We start from the raw sequence: 25232 nt of genomic DNA on the forward strand, positions 1-25232 counted from the left end.
CGCAGAATCAGGATTAACGATTTTTTGTGATGTACGGACTATGGACTATGGACTGGATATTGGGACTATTTTTGCAGTATTGTTCTTCAGAGAGAGAGAGTTTACCTGTGTTACCTCAGCTCAAAGGTAGGCTGTGATTTGAGTTATTATTGCTGCTGGCTGGAGCCACGAGCCACGACACGTTGCCTACTTGTCTTGATTTAATAGGCCTGCTATGCCATTGATTCTTAACTGTCCCTAATATAGCCTAAGACTAATAGTGAATATGTTTGTGGCACGCACTTTGTTGATTTAGCCTAGCTATTTTATGTTGTTGCTTTTATTTATTTTATTGTTTAAGCGTCTCTCAGCCTGCTTTGTTCCCTATCCTCCTGGTTTGATTGATTGAAGTCTTGTGGAAATGTGCAATTTTGCATTGGAAAAGTTACAGTTTCATGAATGTACAGTTCACTGGTAGACTACACGGTCTAATTTTGTAGTTATGTTAATAAAACCAAGAACTACAAGTACTTTTTAGTTTGATGTGTGTTCTTGACTTGTGGGGTTGTTTTTATCTGAGCGCAAGTCAGCAAGAGCGCAGCTGCTGCTACGTGCGCTTCAAAATAATTAGATAATAATAATAAATAAATAAATAAGGCGACGGGCCTCGGGCCGGGCTCGGGCTTTGAATAGCGGAACCAAACGGGCCAGGGGCCGGGCCTGGACTGAATCCCATGGGCCCGGGCCGGGCCTGGGCCCACATTTTAGGCCCGTGCAGGGGCCTAGGCTACAGAGATACTGTGTACCGATCTGCATGATTTTTGGACAAAATCTGTAACAGGGCCAGACAACCGACCCCCCCCCCCCCCCCCCCCCTTAAGTACATTTTGAATCCCGGACTTTAACTTGTAATTTCTATATTGCAGTATTGATGCTTTTACGTGAGTCAAATATGTGAGTACTTTTTCCACCACTGAACTTGTTGCGACCGTCAAGTTACTATGAAAAGCTCCACTGTCTGTCCGTCTGTCTGTCTGTCTGTCCGTCCGTCTGTCCGTCACATCACACTTTTGCCCCTTACTCTATCTCTAGCCCTGATTTCTCACACGGCCCTCTTCTAGCTCCTACAGATTTTGCCCTAAAATCACGCAAAGCGGTACACAGTATCTCTAAAGTCATGTCATCAACATGGATCTGTCCCATTCCCCATATTCCCTCCTGATTGGCTACCTTTGCCTTGTGTATGCGAACCTGACGTTCGCTTATCTCCCGATTAGGGAGTCTTACTGGCACTTTTAACAGTATTTCTATATTGCAGTATTGATACTTTTACGTAAGTCAAATATCGTCGTTGTCGGGTGGAAACCATGTATGTACAAAACCGTTCGTTTTGCATTTACCATTTTAAAAATGATTTAAACTAGTGAAAACAGCCGATCTACAAGCACACAACGCCTCGCACCGCAAGGCGTTGTGTGCTTGTAGATCTGCTGTTTTCACTACTTTTGTGCGACGGCCTTGTATGATGAATCAGGGCTTTACTTTGCGAAAGTAAGTACCAATCTGAAACTTGGAGATGCAAGGTTTCCACCCAACAACGACGATACGCGAGTGCTTTTTCCACCACTGAACGTGTTAAAACCTTGTCTCTCTCTCTCTCTCGTCTCGTCCAGGAGCATGGGGAGGTGATAGACTGCGTGGAGGAGTTGAGCCACTCCGTAGGCAAGCTGTTTGGCCTGGCCAGCGCCGCTGTGGAGCGCTGTGTCAAGCTGACTGACGGGCTGGCCGTGTGCGGCCTCCTCAAGGCCCTCAAAGCCCTCTTCACAAAGTAAACACAATGCTTCACTCAACACAGTCACGGGCCGTGCTCTTAACACATTGGGTGCCCACGTGGTGTCTACGCGTCAATCTCTTTGATCTTTACGAGTGCCCAACGACGCGTTTGACGCGTTGTACAGTAAACTATACTGTACTGTAGCTACTGCACTTGGCTACCGCGGTGATGAAACAACTCCATTTCCCAACATGCAGCGCGCAATTACGTCACCCGGACGTGCTGTGTGGCTCGTTGACTTCCTGTTTACCGGCTGCACAAAAGTGCTGTTTTCTCCGGATTCCCTTCCTTTTTTCATTTTTCTCTCAAAACGCAAACACTGTGGCTTAGAAATGATAAAAAACGGTCCTGACTGAAAGAAAAGATTTTCGCGAAATAAACAGGACATACTCGGATTACATTTACTCGGATTACTTTTCTCGCCAGTACTCTCGCCGGTAGGTAAAATGACGCGTTGCCATGGGCACCAACAAATTAGACGTCAGAGATCACGTGGGCATCCGATGTGTTAAAGGTGTATTCAATGATAATGAAAGTGGCCGGGGTTATCTTGTCACAGCGTGGAAATGTTTAGTTTTTTATAGATTTTCTACACCATTATAATGTTCTCGTTTTGATCATTAGACCCAATCACTGAATATCGCTAGGCCTACGTCTCCAGCTTCAGGATATGTATGATACTGATTTACTACGAGACTGTGACATTTTATGAGTTCAGTAGTTTACAATCTATAGGCATTTAGCAGACGTTCTTAATTCTGTGGTTCTCAAAACTTTTATTTTGACCATCATAACTAAACATCATAACATAACTACGGCCATACTCTACCCTGATTGGTCGAGGACTGGCTGGCCACCTCTGAAAACGGAATCTAGCTATGCTCGCAACACTGGCCATGGTGGAAGTCCTTATATGGTCAGCACACATTCTAGTGAGGAGAATGAATGGAAAATGTACCAATTATATTTTTATTTGAATGAAATACAATCACTGAATATACCCATTTAGACCTGCATCGTGTCACTCTAGCGCTCACACAAGCTCACAGCGCGGCACTTGTATATCTGCTATTTTTCACTGGTTAACCCTGCTTTTTGGCAACATTTTTTAAATCATTTTTAAAAAAATGTTAAAATTAGTTTTCCTGTTCTTTTTTTCACATTAACATCACCATTAAATGCTATTATTTAGTATTACAATGCCATTGGCCACGTTATTTGCATATACATACCCCCCACAGAGGCTGACATTCACACCTCCCAGAGAAGTTGAAATTCCAGCATCTGGACGAACAACATCTCACTTTTTAACTGAAGCTATTCCTCAGTAAAACATAAGTAAAATGCCTGTAATATTTTTTTTTTCGTGATCATTAGAATGTCTAGAACATGTACATAATGTTATTATTGTGAAAAATATCCCCAAAATGCAAATTAGAGCATGATTTATGATTTATGATTTATGGCTATAACATCTTACAAAAACATTATTAATTTTTTAACATTACATTTTCCTGTGATTAGGACTCCTACAACACCATCAGATTTCTTTTAATTTTCTTTGGCCAGTAGAAATTAATTTGGGTCTTGCAGGGTTAAAGCATTCAATAATTTTAGTCCTGGGTCGCGACTTGAGTAAAAATCAAATCACCACAACCAATTGTAAAATCTGTCATTACGATGCCATCAAGGCCTGCCAAAATACATTTCAGTTGACTAAATCAACTGTAGATTTAGTCGCCTAAAATTCGACTAAAACTAAAACTTTTCAGGGTGACTAAATTATGACTAAAACTAAATGACATTTAGCAGTGATCAAGGGGTGCAGGGATTGGATGGAAGAGCTATTCAAATATTATCTTATTTAATGATTCATCCATGGAACATTACAGTGAAGCCTGCAAACAAGGTGCGGTGATACTGATGCACACAATCAAGGTGTGTGTTTATTGAGTAATTTACAATGGAACTCACCCAATTAAATCAGGGTGAAATCAGGAAAATGTGCGTTACTTGTTCAACGTCAAACAGAATGTTAGTAAGGGTTGCAAGGCAGCGATTTGTTTGATATTAATTTAGTTTTGTATTTTTTTTATTTTTATTGTGATATTCCGCTGTAATTTCATCACTGCAGGTGTCAATAGTGGCTTTTCCATAATGCTACTTTTTGCGCATTAACGGCTTATTCGCTAAATCCTTTTATGGAAACACTTCAAAATGTGAATAAACTTTCATTATCCGCAAAAAGAATTATCCGCTTGGAGGATTTTGAGGATTTTGAGGCTTAATCGAATAAACTAAATGCGCTTAAGTGAATGGAAACGGGTCAGACAATAAATCCGAATAAATTATGATGTTCTGGTCGCTATCGTCCTCCTATAACACTTTCCCCCGCCGCTTAATTAACGTCCATTGTATAGCGTTAGCCCACAAAACAAACCGGTTGTTACACACGGAGTGACCCTTCGTCATCACACCGTGTTGCGCGTGGAAAAAGTGGCCGTACAAGCTCAGCTTGCATCTGCGACGCTGCAGGATGCAGTCTGCCCGGAGGACTCAACCGGGCGGCGGGGCGGCCGCCTCGGCTTGGGGACGCCTGCTCTGTGCTCCCGCCGGCCGCACTTTCTCCGCGGCGGTGCGTCGCGACAGGCTCTGGGTCGGGATGCGTGTGCACTGTGTGCAAGCCCGCGGGAAGTGTTTACAGCACGTCAGTTAGACTGACCCAGGCAGGATCTCCCAAGAATCGCATTTCACCAGTTTAATGGAAACAGGCTAAATTCGCTTTGTCTTAAAGCGCATTTCTGATAATTCGCTTCCCTAATTCGAATAAGTTTATGGAAACGCCACTAATGAGTGTTGATATCTCATTTTGGAGAAAAGGTTTCAGTTTACGTAATACTGTTTCAGTATGCACCGCATCGTGTCCCAGATTTGGTATATAGTGGCTCTTGACTTGCATCCATTATGAGAGTAGGGATGGGACGATAAGCGACATATTATCGTTTATCGTGATAAAAAAAAACACGAGAGATTTAATTTATCGTGATATCGTCCTCCAACATGCACTGGGATCAATTAACCCTTTATTTGCCAAGCCGCATATCCGGTACCTTTTAAACCCTCTATTGGTAAAACGTACTTATAATATACGTGCTGTACTTGATACAGCCTTTTTGTTCTCACTCTCAACCAAATCTCTTTGCCAAAACTTTTTTTGGGGGCAAATGTTCCGCCCCAGGATAATGGATGTTGGGGATAGTTTGATTATCGCGACAATATCGTAAATCGATTTATTTCTTTGGTCACAATAATCGTGATATGAAATTCTCATATGGTCCCATGCCTACTTGCATCCAGTCTGAGAGTTGTGCCCGCTGTGTGTTAGGGAATTCACCAATAGTGATTTTTAGTATTCGAATTATTCAAACTCAAAGTATTCGAATAGTCGAATATTCGACAGGACTGGCCAAACTGTCAACACAATACACAATAAGTACAAAAGGCGATCATTGTGAAAATAGCCGATCTACATGCTCACAACGCCTCGCGTTGTGAGCATGTAGATCGGCTATTTTCACAATATTTATCTGCGGAACCGAGTCACATTAAATGTAATACCTACAGTTCCGAGTGCTTGTCAGGGTGGGGGTCCACCGTTCAAATATGTTTATTTTGGGGGTCACTACCTAAAAAGGTTTGAGAACCCCTGGTATAAAGCAAATTCATCCACCAGGGGCATTAACAACTCATTCTTATGACTTCCTATCTAGCCAAGCTTTATAAACTATATATTTTTTAAAGAGAAAACAATAAAAAAACATTCAAATAAGCGAATATTCGACTTCGGTGAACAACGTCGAATAGTGACTTTGATATTGGAATATCCCGAATATTTGGTGAATGCCCGACTGTGTGTCCAGGTACGTGTCAGACTTCTCCACAACGCTGCAGTCCATCAGAAAGAAGTGCAAACTGGAAGAAACCCCAAACTCCTCTGTCTTCCAGGAGGACTGGACGGCTTTCCAGAACTCGGTCAGGTGGGTGTAATAATAATAATAATAACACTTTATTTGTGTAGCACCTTTCATGACATGAAATGCAGCTCAAAGTGCTTTACAGAGTAGAAAATGTGTTAGTGTGCTCTTTTTCCCCTCTACACCAAACCTCTTTTTTGGATTTGGAGGACCCCCTGTTGAAGACCCCTGGTTTACAACATGAAAATGTAACATACAGTGAATGTCTCACATTGTCCTTGACAGGATCATCGCCACTTGTGGAGAGTTACTGAGGCAGTGTGGAGCCTTCGAGCAGCAGCTGTCCAACAAGTACGAGAAATGATTCTCTTTATCTCTGTCGGCCGTCAGGTGGAATATCATTTAACCTTTACAAATCTGTTGACATCTCTGAAACTGATAAAAAAAAAAAAAACTAACTGATGTCACCAAAGCACTTTCTCAGTTTTAAATTACTATACAGATTCGGTCCCACCCTAATTTACAGTACAGAATGAAGCCATAATAAGAAATAATGTGTTTGTATTTGACTTTGTTTGTATTTAAATAATATGTTTTCATTAGACAGAAACAAACACAGTTATACCTTAATTATCCCTACATTAGGGGCGCCCGCTGACCTAGTGGTCAATGCGCATACCACATACTAGGCTATGATGCCTGCTGGCGTTGCCGGTTCGATTCCCGATCCGGACGACCTTTGCCACATGTCATTCCCCTTCTCTCTCCCCATTTCCTGTCAGTCTACTGTCCTATCAAATAAACGCATAAAAAGCCCCAAAAACAAATCTTTAAAAAAAAAATGATCCCTACATTATGTTCTAATTAGAAATCGAATAAGGGCTCGAACACACTGCCCGACCTTTTGAGCCGATTGTGCTGTCGCCGACCATTTTTGGCGCTCGCCGACAAAAACGGCGATCTGCCGCAAGACCGGGCAGCTCGCCGAGGTTTTGCTCGTTTTGTGTGAAAAGCACCGCGAGAAGATCTGGCCGCCATTATAGCGCTCGGCGATTTCTTCCCGAGCGTTTCTAGATCTCTACCAATTGATATTTGGCTCTGTCGCAAACTGGACATACATTATGGAAGAGGTTGCGCACCCTGAGAAGATCTGTGTTAAATGATTAGAATATAATGCACAGTACTGTTTGTTTCTGTCTAATGAAAACATATTATTTCTAATTACAAACACATTATTTCTTATTATGGCTTTATTCTGTTCTGATTCATCTAAAACAAATATTGTGTAAAAGTTGCCTTGAAGGTTTCCTTAAAACTTTCATATATTTCTTGAAACTTTAATATTTTTTAGATACATTGCACATTCAGTGAATTATTCCAACCCTTTTTTTTTGTAAAAAAGAATATTTTTATGGCATACAAAATATTACAATATTACGCGACTCCACTCAAAACAAGGATTTACAATAGAGAAATGAAATTGGGGTGCTTTGGCATCAGCGATGCTTTTTCACACAATATTCAAATTTCTCAAGATGGATCTGTATATCGTCACTGTCGGGCAGAAACCTCGTACCTCCAAGTTTCAAATTTGTACCTTTTTTTGTTTGACAAGTAAAGCCCTGCTTCATCATACAAGGCCGTCGCACAAAACTAGTGAAAACAGTCGATCTACAAGCACACACCGCGAGGCGTTGTGTGCTTGTAGATCGGCTGTTTTCACTAGTTTAGTTCATTTTTAAAATGATAAAAACGAACGGTCTTGAACATAGGTTTCCACCCGACAACAACGATATTTAAAGGAGCTAGAGTCAACTTTTTCTTGAAAAACGGACGCCAAAATAAAAATGATTTGAAAATATTTTATAAAAAAGATTAAGCTTCATACATGTGTTTCTATTAAAATAATACCTCAAAAAGTGTAAAATAATGATAAAATAATCATTGTGGCCATTGTCTTTGTATTAAACAAAGTCGGTCTGATAATGGCCAAAATGATTATTTCATCATTATTTTACGCTTTTTGTGGTCATTTTTGAATAGAAACACATATATGAAGCTCAATTATTTTTTTTATAAAACATTTTCGAAACGTTATTTTTATTTTAGCGTCCGTTTTTCAAGAAAAAAAGTTGACTATAGCTCCTTTAACCCCCCAAATATCATCCAACATCCATAGGATCCTGGGAACGGCAGGCAAATACCTCTCAGATTCGTACAGCCCTCGGAGTCTGGCTGGCATCCAGGAGGCCAGCTCCACGGAGCGGAAGAATGCCATCAAGAACCCTTGGCAGGAGTACAACTACCTTCAGAGGGGCAACATGGCTGAATACAACAGCCTGATGGAGGTGCTCTATTCCTTGAAGGTATGGGATTCACAATCTGTTAACCCGTTCAGAACGGGCACACATTATTGAGTATTATTATTTTATGCTTAAACTATTTAAAAAAAATACCAGATATACAGCTGCGAGCTTGTAGATGTGCTATTTTTTTTAAATCGTGAAATTTTGAATTTTGACCCGATTCTATCCACCTGTTTCCGCGGGAGTTTACTGGAGATTATTTGGACCTGTTTGGACCACACTTCCGGTTTAACAGCAGACATACAAGCTCACGTCGCGTCGCAGATGCAACCGTTGTGAGCTTGTAAATCACACTCGGCTGCGGCGCCGGAAGCTCGGTACAGCGTCTGCGCAATGCACTATGGGGCGTTGGAAAGTCGTGGATAAGTGTCTTTTGAATCCTTCTAAGGTTTTTGGAAAAACCCTATGTTTCTGTGTCAGCAATCTGGCCAGCCATCGTCAAAGAAAAGGTCCTTTTCACTTAAATGGAGCTCAGTTAGTCTGTTCTTGAGAGACTACTATGTCAGTGGTTCTCAAACTTTTTCATGTGAAGGACCCCCAAAATGATATGTATTTGGCCACGGACCCCCATCTCAAAATATTTAGTTCCAGGGACCACTCAGGAGCAACATTTGAGTTACAAACGTTCGCTTTGAAAATACACATATTCAAAGATTCGCACACATTTTCACGACTTAAAATAAATAAATAGCAGATCTACAAGCTCGCAGCGCGGCACTCGGTGCGTGATTGTGCTGGATGATTGTTATATAGTCCTGGAAATTGAGTTAAATATTCTGGAAAAGTTTGGGGAAAGTTTTGGAAATTCATTTAGGTAAAAATGCGTGGGAACCCTACAATTTGACATTGAGGTGCCGAGATGTCCCTAGTGAAGGGGTCTTTTTCAGGACAAGGACCCCTTAGCTGAGAGAGAGATGAAGCAGGGACCCCCAGATTCCACATAGTTTCATCGTTTGACAGCACAATCATCAGTGTATTTTGGATTCATGTCAATTTATGTTATGTTTTTGCTATTTTTGGCTAAAGTTCTCACAATATGGACGCTAGGGTTCAAGTGGTTAATATAAAAAAAGGACAAAACAAGTTTCTATCACACAAAGATTTGAAGGACCCCCTGTAGTAACTCTGAGGACCCCCTATAGTCCAGTCATTTTAGGCCAAAATTAGGCTAAACCTCAAACAAATTGCAATAGTAGCAAACTCAACTGATTTTGTATCCTCAATATGTCCTTAGTGAGGGAAAAAAAGTCCCAAGGAATCCCACCAGGGCAAAGTTTTGAAAACTACCTACCTACCTTCACTTACTATACACTACAATATAAAGGAAAAAATGACTGGAAAAAAAAATCGGCTTTAAGTGGGATTTGAGGGGTCAAACTAGGGGTTTTTAATTATTCTGAATCCATTGCAATCATTTGTTTTGCACGAAAAACATTCCTTGGGCAAGAAATGGCCCCTCAAAACGATGGTTTAGTGATGAGTCATCAATTTTCACAGTCTTTTGGGGTCAGTTTTTAGCCCAAGGAATGTTTTTCATGCAAAACAAACATATAATGACTGGACTACTAGGGGTCCCGGACCCCCTGTTAAAGACCCCTGCCCTAGTGCCCACCTGACCTGTACCCACTTCGTTCACCACTGGAGGGAGTAAAGAAAGAGAGACATGAAGTGACGCTGAGCTGCTTTGTGCCCTTTAGGAGAAGGGTACGGGTAACTCCAGCTGCTTTGTGCCCTTTAGGAGAAGGGTACGGGTAACTCCAGCTGCTTTGTGCCCTTTAGGAGAAGGGTACGGGTAACTCCAGCTGCTTTGTGCCCTCTAGGAGAAGGGTACGGGTAACTCCAGCTGCTTTGTGCCCTTTAGGAGAAGGGTACGGGTAACTCCAGCTGCTTTGTGCCCTTTAGGAGAAGGGTACGGGTAACTCCAGCTGCTTTGTGCCCTTTAGGAGAAGGGTACGGGTAACTCCAGCTGCTTTGTGCCCTCTAGGAGAAGGGTACGGGTAACTCCAGCTGCTTTGTGCCCTTTAGGAGAAGGGTACGGGTAACTCCAGCTGCTTTGTGCCCTTTAGGAGAAGGGTACGGGTAACTCCAGCTGCTTTGTGCCCTTTAGGAGAAGGGTACGGGTAACTCCAGCTGCTTTGTGCCCTCTAGGAGAAGGGTACGGGTAACTCCAGCTGCTTTGTGCCCTCTAGGAGAAGGGTACGGGTAACTCCAGCTGCTTTGTGCCCTTTAGGAGAAGGGTACGGGTAACTCCAGCTGCTTTGTGCCCTTTAGGAGAAGGGTACGGGTAACTCCAGCTGCTTTGTGCCCTTTAGGAGAAGGGTACGGGTAACTCCAGCTGCTTTGTGCCCTTTAGGAGAAGGGTACGGGTAACTCCAGCTGCTTTGTGCCCTTTAGGAGAAGGGTACGGGTAACTCCAGCTGCTTTGTGCCCTTTAGGAGAAGGGTACGGGTAACTCCAGCTGCTTTGTGCCCTTTAGGAGAAGGGTACGGGTAACTCCAGCTGCTTTGTGCCCTTTAGGAGAAGGGTACGGGTAACTCCAGCTGCTTTGTGCCCTCTAGGAGAAGGGTACGGGTAACTCCAGCTGCTTTGTGCCCTTTAGGAGAAGGGTACGGGTAACTCCAGCTGCTTTGTGCCCTTTAGGAGAAGGGTACGGGTAACTCCAGCTGCTTTGTGCCCTTTAGGAGAAGGGTACGGGTAACTCCAGCTGCTTTGTGCCCTCTAGGAGAAGGGTACGGGTAACTCCAGCTGCTTTGTGCCCTTTAGGAGAAGGGTACGGGTAACTCCAGCTGCTTTGTGCCCTCTAGGAGAAGGGTACGGGTAACTCCAGCTGCTTTGTGCCCTTTAGGAGAAGGGTACGGGTAACTCCAGCTGCTTTGTGCCCTTTAGGAGAAGGGTACGGGTAACTCCAGCTGCTTTGTGCCCTTTAGGAGAAGGGTACGGGTAACTCCAGCTGCTTTGTGCCCTTTAGGAGAAGGGTACGGGTAACTCCAGCTGCTTTGTGCCCTTTAGGAGAAGGGTACGGGTAACTCCAGCCTGCTTTGTGCCCTTTAGGAGAAGGGTACGGGTAACTCCAGCTGCTTTGTGCCCTTTAGGAGAAGGGTACGGGTAACTCCAGCTGCTTTGTGCCCTTTAGGAGAAGGGTACGGTTAACTCCAGCTGCTTTGTGCCCTTTAGGAGAAGGGTACGGGTAACTCCAGCTGCTTTGTGCCCTCTAGGAGAAGGGTACGGGTAACTCCAGCTGCTTTGTGCCCTTTAGGAGAAGGGTACGGGTAACTCCAGCCTGCTTTGTGCCCTTTAGGAGAAGGGTACGGGTAACTCCAGCTGCTTTGTGCCCTTTAGGAGAAGGGTACGGGTAACTCCAGCTGCTTTGTGCCCTTTAGGAGAAGGGTACGGGTAACTCCAGCTGCTTTGTGCCCTTTAGGAGAAGGGTACGGGTAACTCCAGCTGCTTTGTGCCCTTTAGGAGAAGGGTACGGGTAACTCCAGCTGCTTTGTGCCCTCTAGGAGAAGGGTACGGGTAACTCCAGCCTGCTTTGTGCCCTTTAGGAGAAGGGTACGGGTAACTCCAGCCTGCTTTGTGCCCTCTAGGAGAAGGGTACGGGTAACTCCAGCTGCTTTGTGCCCTCTAGGAGGAGGGTACGGGTAACTCCAGCCTGCTTTGTGCCCTTTAGGAGAAGGGTACGGGTAACTCCAGCCTGCTTTGTGCCCTTTAGGAGAAGGGTACGGGTAACTCCAGCTGCTTTGTGCCCTTTAGGAGAAGGGTACGGGTAACTCCAGCTGCTTTGTGCCCTTTAGGAGAAGGGTACGGGTAACTCCAGCTGCTTTGTGCCCTTTAGGAGAAGGGTACGGGTAACTCCAGCTGCTTTGTGCCCTTTAGGAGAAGGGTACGGGTAACTCCAGCTGCTTTGTGCCCTTTAGGAGAAGGGTACGGGTAACTCCAGCTGCTTTGTGCCCTCTAGGAGAAGGGTACGGGTAACTCCAGCTGCTTTGTACCCTTTAGGAGAAGGGTACGGGTAACTCCAGCTGCTTTGTGCCCTTTAGGAGAAGGGTACGGGTAACTCCAGCTGCTTTGTGCCCTTTAGGAGAAGGGTACGGGTAACTCCAGCCTGCTTTGTGCCCTTTAGGAGAAGGGTACGGGTAACTCCAGCTGCTTTGTGCCCTTTAGGAGAAGGGTACGGGTAACTCCAGCTGCTTTGTGCCCTTTAGGAGAAGGGTACGGGTAACTCCAGCTGCTTTGTGCCCTCTAGGAGAAGGGTACGGGTAACTCCAGCTGCTTTGTGCCCTTTAGGAGAAGGGTACGGGTAACTCCAGCTGCTTTGTGCCCTTTAGGAGAAGGGTACGGGTAACTCCAGCTGCTTTGTGCCCTCTAGGAGAAGGGTACGGGTAACTCCAGCTGCTTTGTGCCCTTTAGGAGAAGGGTACGGGTAACTCCAGCTGCTTTGTGCCCTTTAGGAGAAGGGTACGGGTAACTCCAGCTGCTTTGTGCCCTTTAGGAGAAGGGTACGGGTAACTCCAGCTGCTTTGTGCCCTCTAGGAGAAGGGTACGGGTAACTCCAGCTGCTTTGTGCCCTTTAGGAGAAGGGTACGGGTAACTCCAGCTGCTTTGTGCCCTCTAGGAGAAGGGTACGGGTAACTCCAGCTGCTTTGTGCCCTTTAGGAGAAGGGTACGGGTAACTCCAGCTGCTTTGTGCCCTTTAGGAGAAGGGTACGGGTAACTCCAGCTGCTTTGTGCCCTCTAGGAGAAGGGTACGGGTAACTCCAGCTGCTTTGTGCCCTTTAGGAGAAGGGTACGGGTAACTCCAGCCTGCTTTGTGCCCTTTAGGAGAAGGGTACGGGTAACTCCAGCTGCTTTGTGCCCTCTAGGAGAAGGGTACGGGTAACTCCAGCTGCTTTGTGCCCTTTAGGAGAAGGGTACGGGTAACTCCAGCTGCTTTGTGCCCTTTAGGAGAAGGGTACGGGTAACTCCAGCTGCTTTGTGCCCTCTAGGAGAAGGGTACGGGTAACTCCAGCTGCTTTGTGCCCTTTAGGAGAAGGGTACGGGTAACTCCAGCTGCTTTGTGCCCTCTAGGAGAAGGGTACGGGTAACTCCAGCCTGCTTTGTGCCCTTTAGGAGAAGGGTACGGGTAACTCCAGCCTGCTGGCCGAGCCCAGGGCCGCCCTGACCAGACTCAACCAGCAGGCCAACCAGCTGGCCTTTGACTCCGTCTTCCTGCAGATCAAACACCAGCTCTGCCTCGTCTCCAAGATGGAGGTGAGACTTGGAGAGCCCGTGTCAAGTTTTCCAGGCTAGGCCTGTCACAATACAGTTTACAGTTTAGGCCAGGGTTCCCCAATTAGTTTATCCCCAAGGGCCGAATTATGTCTAGGGTACACAAGCCGAGGGCCACAACATTGCAGGGGCCGACGGTGGTATTCCCACTACTCCAGCGACAGTTTTCGTCGTTGTCGGGTGAACGTCTTGTATGTCCAAAACCGTTCGTTTTGTATTTATCATTTTAAAAAATGATTTAAACTAGTGAAAACAGCCGATCTACAAGCACACAGATCGGCTGTTTTCACGTGCGACGGCCTTGTATGATTTGCAAAAGAACGTACAAATTTGGAGATACGAGATTTCCACCCGACAACGACGATATACTAGTGGTGTTGCTGCTCTTATACCACCATTATTGCTGGCGTTGGTGGGGGTCAGACAGTAGCCTGTGGCCCGCGGGCCGCCTATTGGGAAACCCTGGTTTACAGTTTAGGCATTTAGCAGACGCTCTTAATCCAGAGTGACTTACAATAAGCAGGTAATACATCAATACATCAACATCAATACATCAACATCAATACGTCAATTGCATAGCACTATCAATCTAGAAACAAATAACGTATGTAGACCAAGCACCTAATCAGAAAAAAAATTATATAAAACTTAAGAATGCTATGTAGCTTTCATGTATGGTCATTGAGGGTAGGCGAGTGCTAAGGTAAGTGCTATGGGTTTAGGTGAAGTCTGAAGAGGTGAGTCTTCAGGCCACGGAGGAAGCTATGGAGTGAGTCTGTTTTGCGAGAGGGAGTTTATTCCACAGTTTGGGGGCCAGGAGGGCGAATTGTCTAGGACGAGTAGGGGTGTAACGATACATTTTAACTCATTCTGAGCCCCAGACATTAACGGATTATAATGTCCAAAGTGCCTCCTTCAGGTCCTATTCACTTGCGTTATCTTATTTTGAAGGCCAGAAGTCCACCGCGCAATCACTTCCGGTCTGACGTCATCGTGCGCCGGAACCGATCCGTGTCCACGTGGAGTTGTGTAATGGCCGACCGGGAGCTTTTATAACTGTGTAACATAAGCGAGCATCTGCCTCCATCCTAGCTTCTAAAGTGTAGTTTTGAGATAATGGACATTAAAGATGAGATCCCCCGTCCACCTCAATGTTATGGATGGGACTATTTTGTGCTCGTGGAGCCGTGATGATGCGAAATCAGCGACGGATTTCGTCTCCGGACCGCCGGCCATTCTTCTCGGTAATGTACTCGCCGTTACAGTAATATATTACTTTTCCCGAGATATCCCGTGAATGGCACTACAGATACTCGAGTACATTTCGCGAGATATCTCGCGAATGGCACTAGATGAGTTAATAGCGATTCGATACATATCATGATACATGGTTGATGATACGATACATGGACGATATTGGTTCATTCATGGCGATGCGATACGATACGATTCAATGATTTAAAATCGATATAGTAACTATTTAGCAAAGAAATTAAATATGTGTGAAAGGTGTGGATAGTGCAGGTTTTTAAGGGAACGTGTATTATTATGGATATAAATAAGTAAACACAGTGATTATCTGCCAAATACATGGACATTGTATATTGACAAACCTGCACCTTTACATGAACCCAGAGATTACACATATTTATCGATAGACCAGTGTAACTATATGGAAAGGAAAAGTAATTAAACTCCTCCTTTTCATTTTTTCTTCTTAAAAATGCTAAATACAATGCACAAGTAGGTAGTATTGATACAATCGATTCTTTGCACTGCCGATTCGATACGATACAAAATAAAACGACGATTCGATTTTAGCTGTTTTCATTTTGATATACTTCGATTTTTTAAGTTAAAAACGATATTTCGATACAGTTACTATATCGTTACACCCCTAAGGACGAGTGTACCGTATTTCTTTCCTGGGGTTTTTAGCAATTATTTTGCATAATCGTCATTATCATTTCCACTATAAATGTATAAAGAATAAAGTTATTAAATATGCCAGACATTCCTTTGTATACTTAAGTTATTTGTCATATTTGCCCTGTGCAACCTCAAAGCCAAACAGAAATGTAATTTTTATTCATTTGCTCCAGTGTTCAGCGACAAGAACACAATTAAATCGTTAATCCTCCTGGCCTCCAAACTGTGGAATAAACTCCCTGACGCATTTAGAACAACAGACTCACTCCCTAGCTTCCACCGTGGCCTGAAGACTCACCTCTTCAGACTCCACCTAAGCCCATAGCACTTACCATATCACTCGCCTTCCCCCAATGACCATACATGAAAGCTACATAGCATTCTTAGTTTTTTATATAAAGTTTTTTACTGATTAGGTACTTGGTCTACCTCTGTACATTTTTCTAGATTGATATATCTATGCAATTAATGTATTGATGTATTACCTTGCTTATGGTATTGATGTACTGTATTACCATGCTTATTGTAAGTTGCTCTGAAGAGCGTCTGCTAAATGCCTAAACTATAAACTGTAATCGCAATTATTTGTGTGACAATTAATCGGCACGTAAAAATATGATAATCGTGACAGCCCTATATGCATAGACGAGGGCATTTGATCTTTATGTGTCTGTGTGGTAGGGCATTCACCAAATATTCGAATATTCGAATATCAAAGTCGCTATTCAACGCTGTTCACCGAAGTCGAATATTTGCGTATTTTTATTTTTGTATTGTTTTCTCTTTAAAAATATATAGTTTATAAGGCTTGGCTCGATAGGAAGTCATACGAATGAGTTGTCAATGCCCCTGGTGGATGAATTTGTTAATGCTCTATACCAGGGGTTCTCAAACCTTTTTAGGCCGTGACCCCCAAAATAAACATATGTGAACTGGGGACCCCCACCCTGACAAGCACTCGGTTCCGCAGATAAATATTGTGAAAATAGCAGATCTACATGCTCGCAACGCCTCGCAACTGGCGTTGTGAGCATGTAGATCGGCTATTTTCACAGTTTGCCTCTTGCTTACTTAATATTTGACAGTTTGGCCAGTCCTGTCGAATATTCGACTATTCCAATACTTTGAGGTTGAATAATTCGAATACTAAAAATCACTATTCGTGAATGCCCTAGTGTGTGGATTTTTAAGTTATCGGTCACCACGACTGATTTCACTCATTTATGCCCACACTTTGATATATTTGAGTGTAATTTAATCTTCTGTTGTCAGAGCCAAGAGGCAGGTGGCTTTGGGGAGGGCTACACAGAAGACCTGCCTACCTTCAGCCTGTCACCACAGGAGTACATCACAAACGTATGTAGTACTTATTCAATTCAAGCTACCACCTAGTCAGGGAAAACTAGCAGAATATCTGTCAAATCTGGGGATAAATTCCTTACCAAACAATTTCTTCACCAATGTGTTCGTAAAGGTGTCTAGTAACATATCTAACAAAGATTGAAATTCAACATCCCTAGCAAAATGTTTGACAGCTAGGGTAATTCTGGGTCTCATTCACTTACTATACACTGTACTACAGTATAAGGGAAAAAATCACTCCCAAAAATATGCTTTAAGTGGGATGTGAGGGGTCTAACTAGGTGTTTTTAATTATTCTGAATCCATTGCAAGCATTTGTTTTGCACGAAAAACATTCCTTGGGCCAAAAATGGACCCCATACACCTTGTGAAAAGTGATGACTCATCACTAAACCATCATTTTTTTGCGTCTGATTTTTGGCCCAATGAATGTTTTTCGTGCAAAACAAATGCTTGCAATGGATTCAGAATAATTAAAGACACCTAGTTAGACCCCTAACATGCTACTTAAAGCATATTTTTGGGAGTGATTTTTTCCCTTATAGTACAGTGTATAGTAAGTGAATGAGACCCAGAATTACCCTAGCTGTCAAATATTTTGCTAGGGATGTTGAATTTCAATCTTTGTTAGATATGTTACTAGATACCTTTACGAACACATTGGTGAAGAAATTGTTTGGTAAGGAATTTTTTCCCAGGGTTTTATTAAAATTCCCTGACTACACCCTATATCACTCTACTACTTGACTGGAAAAAAAATAACTTACCAGACTCGCTCAAGTGGCTGGCTTTCACTTAAGGTTCCACCTGTTCAGTCCGAGCTAGGGAAAACTGCTTTTTGCGTTGATGCTCCCGTTTCATGGAACAATCTACAATGCATGCTAAAAATTAATGCTCCAATATCCTATGGTCAATTTAATAACATGCTTTTAAATCTCCCTACCTCCGTATGCAATTGTTTTTAACCTACTATTTCCCTATGATGTTTCATTTTATTTCTTGTTGTTGTGTATTTGTATGTCTTAATTGTGGATCTTTGTGTTTGTAATCTCGTCAGCATTGCAAATGAGGGTGAACCTCAATGCTCTTTTCGAGAATAAATAAAGGTTTCAATCAATCAATTCATTCATTATTAAATTCTCACACATAGTCTCACACATAGTCACAGAGATTCTGGGAAATATATATATAGATAGATAGCTAGTGCAGGCCCATACCCACATGCTGGTTTTGGAGCACCAAATCATTCCTTGCATCATGTGTGTCGCAGTAGTGAAAATAGCCGATCTACAAGCTTGCGACGCGAAGCGACGCATTTGTCTCCCCTTATGTCCTGTTCTCAGCTGTGATGATGTCTATTAAAGACAAGTCACTAAATATTAGGATATTCATAAAACTATAGGCTGTAGGCTACATTATATTATATTTTTATTGTAGATTTAATTTTCTTCAATTATATCTAGAACAATCGGTGGTAGGCAACAAGTCCAATTTTGCTGCATGTATTGTATATGTATATGTATGATTAAGTCACTGTTTAACCAAGTTGTAATCAATTTATTGTCTTGACAAGTATTGGTGCACAGCCGAACTGATTAGTTTACGAAAATGTACCGATGCGATGGAAGTGAACCAATTTAAAACCCAACGTAATACTCTCCCAGAGGGGATTGCGAGCAAAAAAACAAAACAAAAAAAACAAGTCACATCACATGAGATGTAGTCAAAAAGGCTTGTCGACGGCTGTCATATGAGTAGAATGAACGTGATACTGCAGCTTCACCCAGCTATACGACATCAGCGGATGTATCGAGCTACCCACACAGCATGTGTCGTGTCTCCTCGTCCCCAGATAGGACAGTACATAATGTCTCTGCCGCTCCACTTGGAGCCCTTCGTGACTCAAGAGGACCCGGCGCTGGAGCTGGCCCTGCACGCCGGGAAGCTGCCCTTCCCTCCCGAACAAGGTGACGAACTGTCAGCAGCACCCGACTCTCCTCTTCCTCTCCTCTCTGTCCGTCTGGGGCGGGGGTCAGCCACCCGTGGCTCTAGAGCCGCATGCGGCTCTTTAGCGCCACCCTAGTGGAGCTTTTTAAAAAATGTATGAAAAAAAAGATGGGGGGAAAAATGTATTTTTTGTTTTAACAATGTTTTTATCGTCACTGTCGGGCAGAAACCTTGTATCTTAAAGTTTAAAATTTGTATGTTTTTTTTTTGCAAAGTAAAGCCCTGCTTCATCATACAAGACTGACGCACAAAAGTAGTGAAAACAGCAGATCTACAAGCACACAACGCCTCGCGGTGCGAGGCGTTGTGTGCTTGTAGATCGGCTGTTTTCGCTAGTTTAGTTAATTTTTTAAATGATAAATATAAAACGAAGTTTTGGACATACAAGGTTTCCACCCGACAATGACGATATATAAGGCTTTTATAATTTTTTGCGGCTCCAGACAGATTTTTATTTTTATTTTTTTCAACATTTTGGGTTGCCGACCCCTGGTCTGGGGCTTCTAGACCAGGGGTTCCCAAACCTTTTTGTCCCAGGGCACCACATACATTTTTTTTTAAATCCGAGGCACCCCTACATTATCATTTTCACTCCCAGCACCTTATATTTAGAGCATATCGTCGTTGTCGGGTGGAAACCTTGTATGTATTTATCATCTGTAAAATGTACTAAACTAGTGAAAACAGCCGATCTTTGTAGATCAGCAGACCCAGACAGCAGACCCTTTGTAGATCGGCTGTTTTCACTAGTTTTGTGCGACGGTCTTGTATGATGACGCAGGGCTTTGCTTTACCAAAAGACGTACACATTTGAAACTTGGAGATACACGGTTTCTGCCCGACAGTGACGATATCTTAGTGATTATGTTGCGAGGAAACGTTGAGATAATAGCCATTTTGGTTAGAACTGACTGAAAATAACTTTGTACATTCCAAATATTATCAAATTATCTCGCGGCACCCCAGGGTGCCCCGTCACCCACTTTGAAAACCCCTATTCTAGCCAGATTTTTTTTCTGCGCGCTTTCTTTTTCCCCAGTGATTATTTTGTTTGCTCTACCTTTGCTGCTTCACTTTTGAAAATGTGTGAATATTTGTGCCAACATTTGAATATGTGTACAGTATTTTTAAAGCGAGTCCGACGTCAGCAAGGGGGAGAAGACGAGTAACAAGAGATCTTGTGAAATAAAATGTCGCCAACCAATCATGAAGGACGATGATACACGAAAGAAGAAAGCAAACTCAAATCTTTGCTTCTGGGGGTCCCTGGAACAACACATTTTGAGATGGGGGTCCGTGGTCAAATACATATAATAATAAATACGTTTGAGAACCACTGATCATAGAAACATAATATTTAGAATACTTTCTTAGTTATTTTTCAGGTCTTAAAGGAGCAGTTCACCACCAAAATGACTTTTATTCTATTGATTACTCACGCCATGAAGACTTGAGTTCAGTAATATTTTTCTGTATTTGTCGCATTCCTACAACAACAAAAAAAATATATATATATATTATAGTAAATTTGCCACCATTGATTCTGGATGGGGAGCCAAATGCATTTGGGTCCCCTTCCGGAATCAATGGGGGTACATTTATTCTTCAATTGTAAACAAAGATGGCTGCCATTTTGAAAGATGTGTTTGTTATGGGGAAAACTTGGGAAACTCGGCCGTGGCAGTCTGGGGGTACTGAAATAACACAGGAAACACCTGCCTTGGCTATGAATGAGTTGTTAACACTTATGTTGCAATGATTTTTTCTCTTCAATGTCTCGCGTTGCCATGGTTACCATAGACTTCCATGTAATTGTGCAAGTGTGTAAAAAGTGCACGCCCATGCCTAGATGATGCACCACGTGTGTAGATGCTGTTCACAGCTTTCAAACAAAAAAATCCGCTTGGAAATCCGTTCAGGCATTCATGATTTATCAGCCATTGTGTTTTCTTCAGATGTAAACAAACATGGCTGCCATGTTTGAAAGAATGGGTTGGTATGGGGGTTAAACATGCAATTTCGCGATCGCGATCATGCCTAATACATTTCTGGAGGTCCCAAAAAAAATTTTGAAAAAAAAAAAATTGAATTTTTTTTTTATTTTATTTTTTTTTCAAAAACGGCCCAAACTCGGGAAACTCGGGGTTGGCACAGCACTAGTACCAATACAAACTCGGGAAACTCGGGGTTGGCACCATATGTGTTAACATCCATTATCTTGGGGTGGGACATTTGCCAAAAAATAGCCGATCAACAAGCTCACAACGCGTCGCGAGCTTGTAGATCGGCAATTTTTTTTGGCAAAGAGATTTGGTAGAGAGTGAAAAAAAGACTGTTTCAACTACGTATATTTTAAGTACGTTTTACCAATAGAGGGTTTAAGTGGTACCGGATTTGCAGCTCGGCGATACATTGAATCTCCACGATACGATTATCGTGAGTGTTTTTTTTTTTTTCACGATAAACAATAATATCACTTATCCTCCCACTTTAACTATTGAAAAATAGCAGATGTACAAGCTCACAGCGCGGCACCGAGTGCCGCGCTGCGAGCTTGTAGATCTGCTATTTTTGAAAAATTGTGAAAATTAGAATTTTGACCCGATTCTATAAGTGTCTTTTGAATCCTTCTAAGGTTTTTTGAAAAACCTATGTTTCTCTGTCAGCAATATGGCTATAGCCATTGTCAAAGAAAAGGTCCTTTTCACTTAACTGGAGCTCAGTTAGTCTGTTCTTGAGAGACTACTATGTCAGTGGTTCTCAAACCTTTTCATGTGAAGGACCCCCAAACTGATATGTATTTGGCCACGGACCCCAATCTCAAAATATCTAGTTTCAGGGACCCCCCAGAAGCAAAATTTGAGTTACAAACGTTGGCTTTAAAAATACATATATTCAAAGATTTGCACACATTTTCACTACTTTTTCAAAAATAGCAGATCTACAAGCTCGCAGCGCGGCACTCGGTGCCGCGCTGTGAGCTTGTATATCTGCTATTTTTCAATAGTTAAATTTTTTCTTCATGCTAAACGATAATATCGCTTATCGTCCCGTCCCCCCTCAGGTGACGACCTTCCGGAGCTGGACAACACGGCCGACTACTGGCTGGGCTCCATCGCCCGGGCCACCATGCAGACCTACTGCGACGCCATCCTGCTCATCCCCCAGCTCAGCCCGCACTCCACCAAACAGCTGGTCACCGATATAGGTAACTGGACCCCCAGGGGGGTCCCCAAATTATTTTGGGGTCCCCAGATGATAGTAGAGAAAGGTATCTGCAACAAAGCAGAAAGCCCGCAACACTCCAGGTTAGGTCCCCAGATGATTAACTTAAAGGAGCTACTGTATAGTCAACTTTTTCTTGAAAAACGGACGCTAAAATAAAAAGAATGTTTGGAAGCTTCATATATGTGTTTCTATTCAAAAATGACCACAAAAAGCGTAAAATAATCATAAAATAATCATTTTGGCCATTGTTTGTTTTCATCCCTCTTCTATTGATAAGGGATATAAACAAAGTCAGCCTGTCAATGGCCAACATGATTATTTTATTATTATGTTATGCTTTTTGTGGTCATTTTTGAATAGAAACACATATATGAATAATCTTTTATTAAATATTTTCCAAACATTATTTTTATTTTAGCGTCCGTTTTTCAAGAAAAAGTTGACTATAGCTCCTTTTATGTGCAACGTTGTTTTCTCACTCAACAGTAAACAAACCAACACAAAGTTTAACTGTATAGACTAGAGGGTGTCTGCACATTTCTAAAGTGAAAATTTAGAATTTTTAATACCTCAAATTGTTAAATATTAGAATTAGATTAAATATTAGAAGTAGAAATTGTGAAAATAGCAGATCTACATGCTCACAATGTTGCAAGGCATTGTGAGCATGTAGAACTGCTATTTTCACAATAGAACCGTGTTATACTAAATGTAATGCCTCACCTCTTAGTGCGTGTCAGGGTGGGGAAGGGTCCCCCGTTAAAATATGATTATTTTGACCGGTCGTGGCCTGAAACGGTTGAGAACCAATCACTATAATTCTTTGCATAATCATCATAATTGTCAATCATTTCCATGTTGAGAAATCTTCATATATAAAAATGTTAAAGAAAATAGTGGAAATAGCAGATCTACAAGCTCAAAACGCGTAATATTTCTTTATTATTATTATTATTATTTTTGTATAAAGTTACACAGTATAAAGTTAATATAAGTTATTTATTTGTCATATATTTCCTGTGCTACTTTAGCCTAAACCCCTGCAACATGTACGTTAGTACTCCATTCTCTTCTCCACCCCTCCCTAACATTTTAGTCTAGTTTCAATTTTTTGACGAAAATTCTCAAAATCTTAGTCGTGGTCATCATGACTTAGTTTTCATTTAGTTTTGGTCAGTGAAACGAGGTGGCAGTTCTCCCCTGGACACGGTGCAGAAGGAGCAACAATGACCATTCATGTAGGGATGGGACGATTATTGTGACCCAAAGAAATTGCGATCTACGAGATTATCACGATAAACATCCCCAACATCCATTGTCATGGGGTGGAACGTTTGCCAAAAAAAATAGCAGATCTACAAGCTCACAATGCGTCACAACGCAAGCTCGTAGATCGTCTGTTTTTTGGCAAAGTGATTTGGATGAAAGTGAAAAAAAAGACGGTATCAAGTACGTTATTTCCATATCTGTTTTAACAATTACAGAGGCTTTAAGTGGTACCGGATAAGCAGCTCAGGAAAAAAAAATCAAACCTCGGTTCGAAGTGGAGCGGTGAATCTGAGCAGCTATACCCTGTGTGTGTTGCTAAATGCCTAAACTGTAAACTGTAAACTGTGCCTGTGAGTGAGTGGTGAGTGTGCCTGGCCTGCACAAAACAGCGCCCCTCCTTTAACTAGTGTGTTGTGTGTGGCCACTCAAGGTATTGCCAGGCTACGGACACGGCCAGCCAGCCACCCAGCCACCCACCCACCCACGGACATACCCACGGACATACCTGTCTATTGGGAGCGCTTTCACCGCTCCAAAAAAAAACGTGAATTGATCCCAGTGCAGGACAATTTCGCGTTAAATAAAATCTCTGTGATGCGATTATCGCGAGTGTTTTTTTTTTTGCTTTTTTTAAACCACGATAAACCCTAACCGCCATTATCGTCCCCTCCCCCGCAGACTACCTGAGCAACGTCATGGACGCGCTGGGCCTGCAGCCGTCGCGCTCCCTGCAGCACATCCTCAGCCTGCTGCGGGCCCGGCCGGAGGACTACCGGCAGACCGCCAAGCTGCTGCCACGCCGCCTGGCCGCCAGCGTCGCCGCCCTCCGGGGCCTCGACCACTGACACGCCGCAGGGAGGCCCACTTAAACCCATTTAGGCCTGAACACAATATGACGCAATATTTTATGCTTTAAATATAAAAAAAATAGCAGATATACAAGCTCACAGCGCGGCACCGAGTGCCGCGCTGCGAGCTTGTAGATCTGCTATTTTTGAAAAATCGTGAAAATTTGGATTTTGACCCGATTCTATAAGTGTCTTTTGAATCCTTCTAAGGTTTTTGGAAAAAACCTATGTTTCTATGTCAGCAATCTGGCCAGCCATCGTCAAAGAAAAGGTCCTTTTCACTTAACTGGAGCTCAGTTAGTCTGTTCTTGAGAGACTACCTTGTCAGTGGTTCTCAAACCTTTTCATGTGAAGGACCCCCAAAATGATATTTATTTGGCCACGGACCCCCATCACAAAATATTTAGTTCCAGGGACCACCCAGAAGCAAAATCTGAGTTACAAACGTTCGCTTTGAAAATACATATATTCAAAGATTTACATTTTCACGACTTTTTCAAAAATAGCAGATCTACAAGCTTGCAGCGCGGCACTCAGTGCCGCGCTGTGAGCTTGTATATCTGCTATTTTTCACTGGTTAAAGCATTCAATAATTCTAGGCCTAAATGGGGTTAAAGGAGTCGTTCAGACCAAAACACATATAGGGTTAAAACTGCCTTTTATCATACCCCTTCATACCTGCTTTAGTCGATTTTTTTCATAGCTGCCCCTGTTGCTAGATTTCGGCTGCCCCTGTTGCTAGATTTCGCGGGCTCTCTCATAACTAACAGAGTAGATAGTCCTTAGGCTAGTGCGGTTATTTCTTTAGCTTCAAAGTTAGTATTTTTTTTATGGGATTGTGTTTACACAACATCCTGAGACCAACCAAACTGCTGTTTTGACCTCACAGGCACCCTTACTTGTCAAACAGACGAGAAGAATCCTCTGCTCCTCCCCTCCCTTTCTAGGCTCTCCTCTCCCTGCTCTGGTGCAGAGCAGAAGCCGTTTGACAAGTAAGGGTGCCTGTGAGGTCAAAACAGCCGTTTGGTTGGTCTCAGGACCAAAAACAAAATCCCAAATAAAAATACTAACTTTGAAGCTAAAGAAATAACCGCACTAGAATAACGTTTCTTCATAAAGTAAAGCCCTACTTCATCATACAAAGCTGTCGCACAACAGTAGTGAAAAC

At 42.8% G+C, this 25232-nt stretch overlaps 1 protein-coding gene across 2 annotated transcripts in view; it reads left to right on the forward strand.

Moving 5' to 3' along the window:
• The window catches only part of cog7 (component of oligomeric golgi complex 7), a 62791-nt gene extending 38208 nt beyond the window's left edge, over positions 1-24583 (forward strand). The window contains exons 9-17 of one of the 2 annotated variants that reach the window (XM_080747075.1): positions 1653-1807; positions 5734-5850; positions 6073-6138; positions 7967-8153; positions 13263-13403; positions 16623-16706; positions 18565-18679; positions 21784-21927; positions 23895-24583. In XM_080747075.1, coding sequence (XP_080603201.1) covers positions 1653-1807; positions 5734-5850; positions 6073-6138; positions 7967-8153; positions 13263-13403; positions 16623-16706; positions 18565-18679; positions 21784-21927; positions 23895-24061 — 1176 coding nt within the window. In that variant the 3' untranslated portion in view covers positions 24062-24583. The remainder of the gene's footprint in view (positions 1-1652; positions 1808-5733; positions 5851-6072; positions 6139-7966; positions 8154-13262; positions 13404-16622; positions 16707-18564; positions 18680-21783; positions 21928-23894) is intronic. The other variant, XM_080747076.1, reaches the window with a different exon arrangement.
• The last annotated feature ends 649 nt before the right edge of the window (positions 24584-25232 follow it).

Source organism: Nannobrachium achirus (assembly GCF_963921795.1).
Source record: "Nannobrachium achirus genome assembly, chromosome: 18".
Lineage (NCBI taxonomy): Eukaryota > Metazoa > Chordata > Actinopteri > Myctophiformes > Myctophidae > Nannobrachium > Nannobrachium achirus.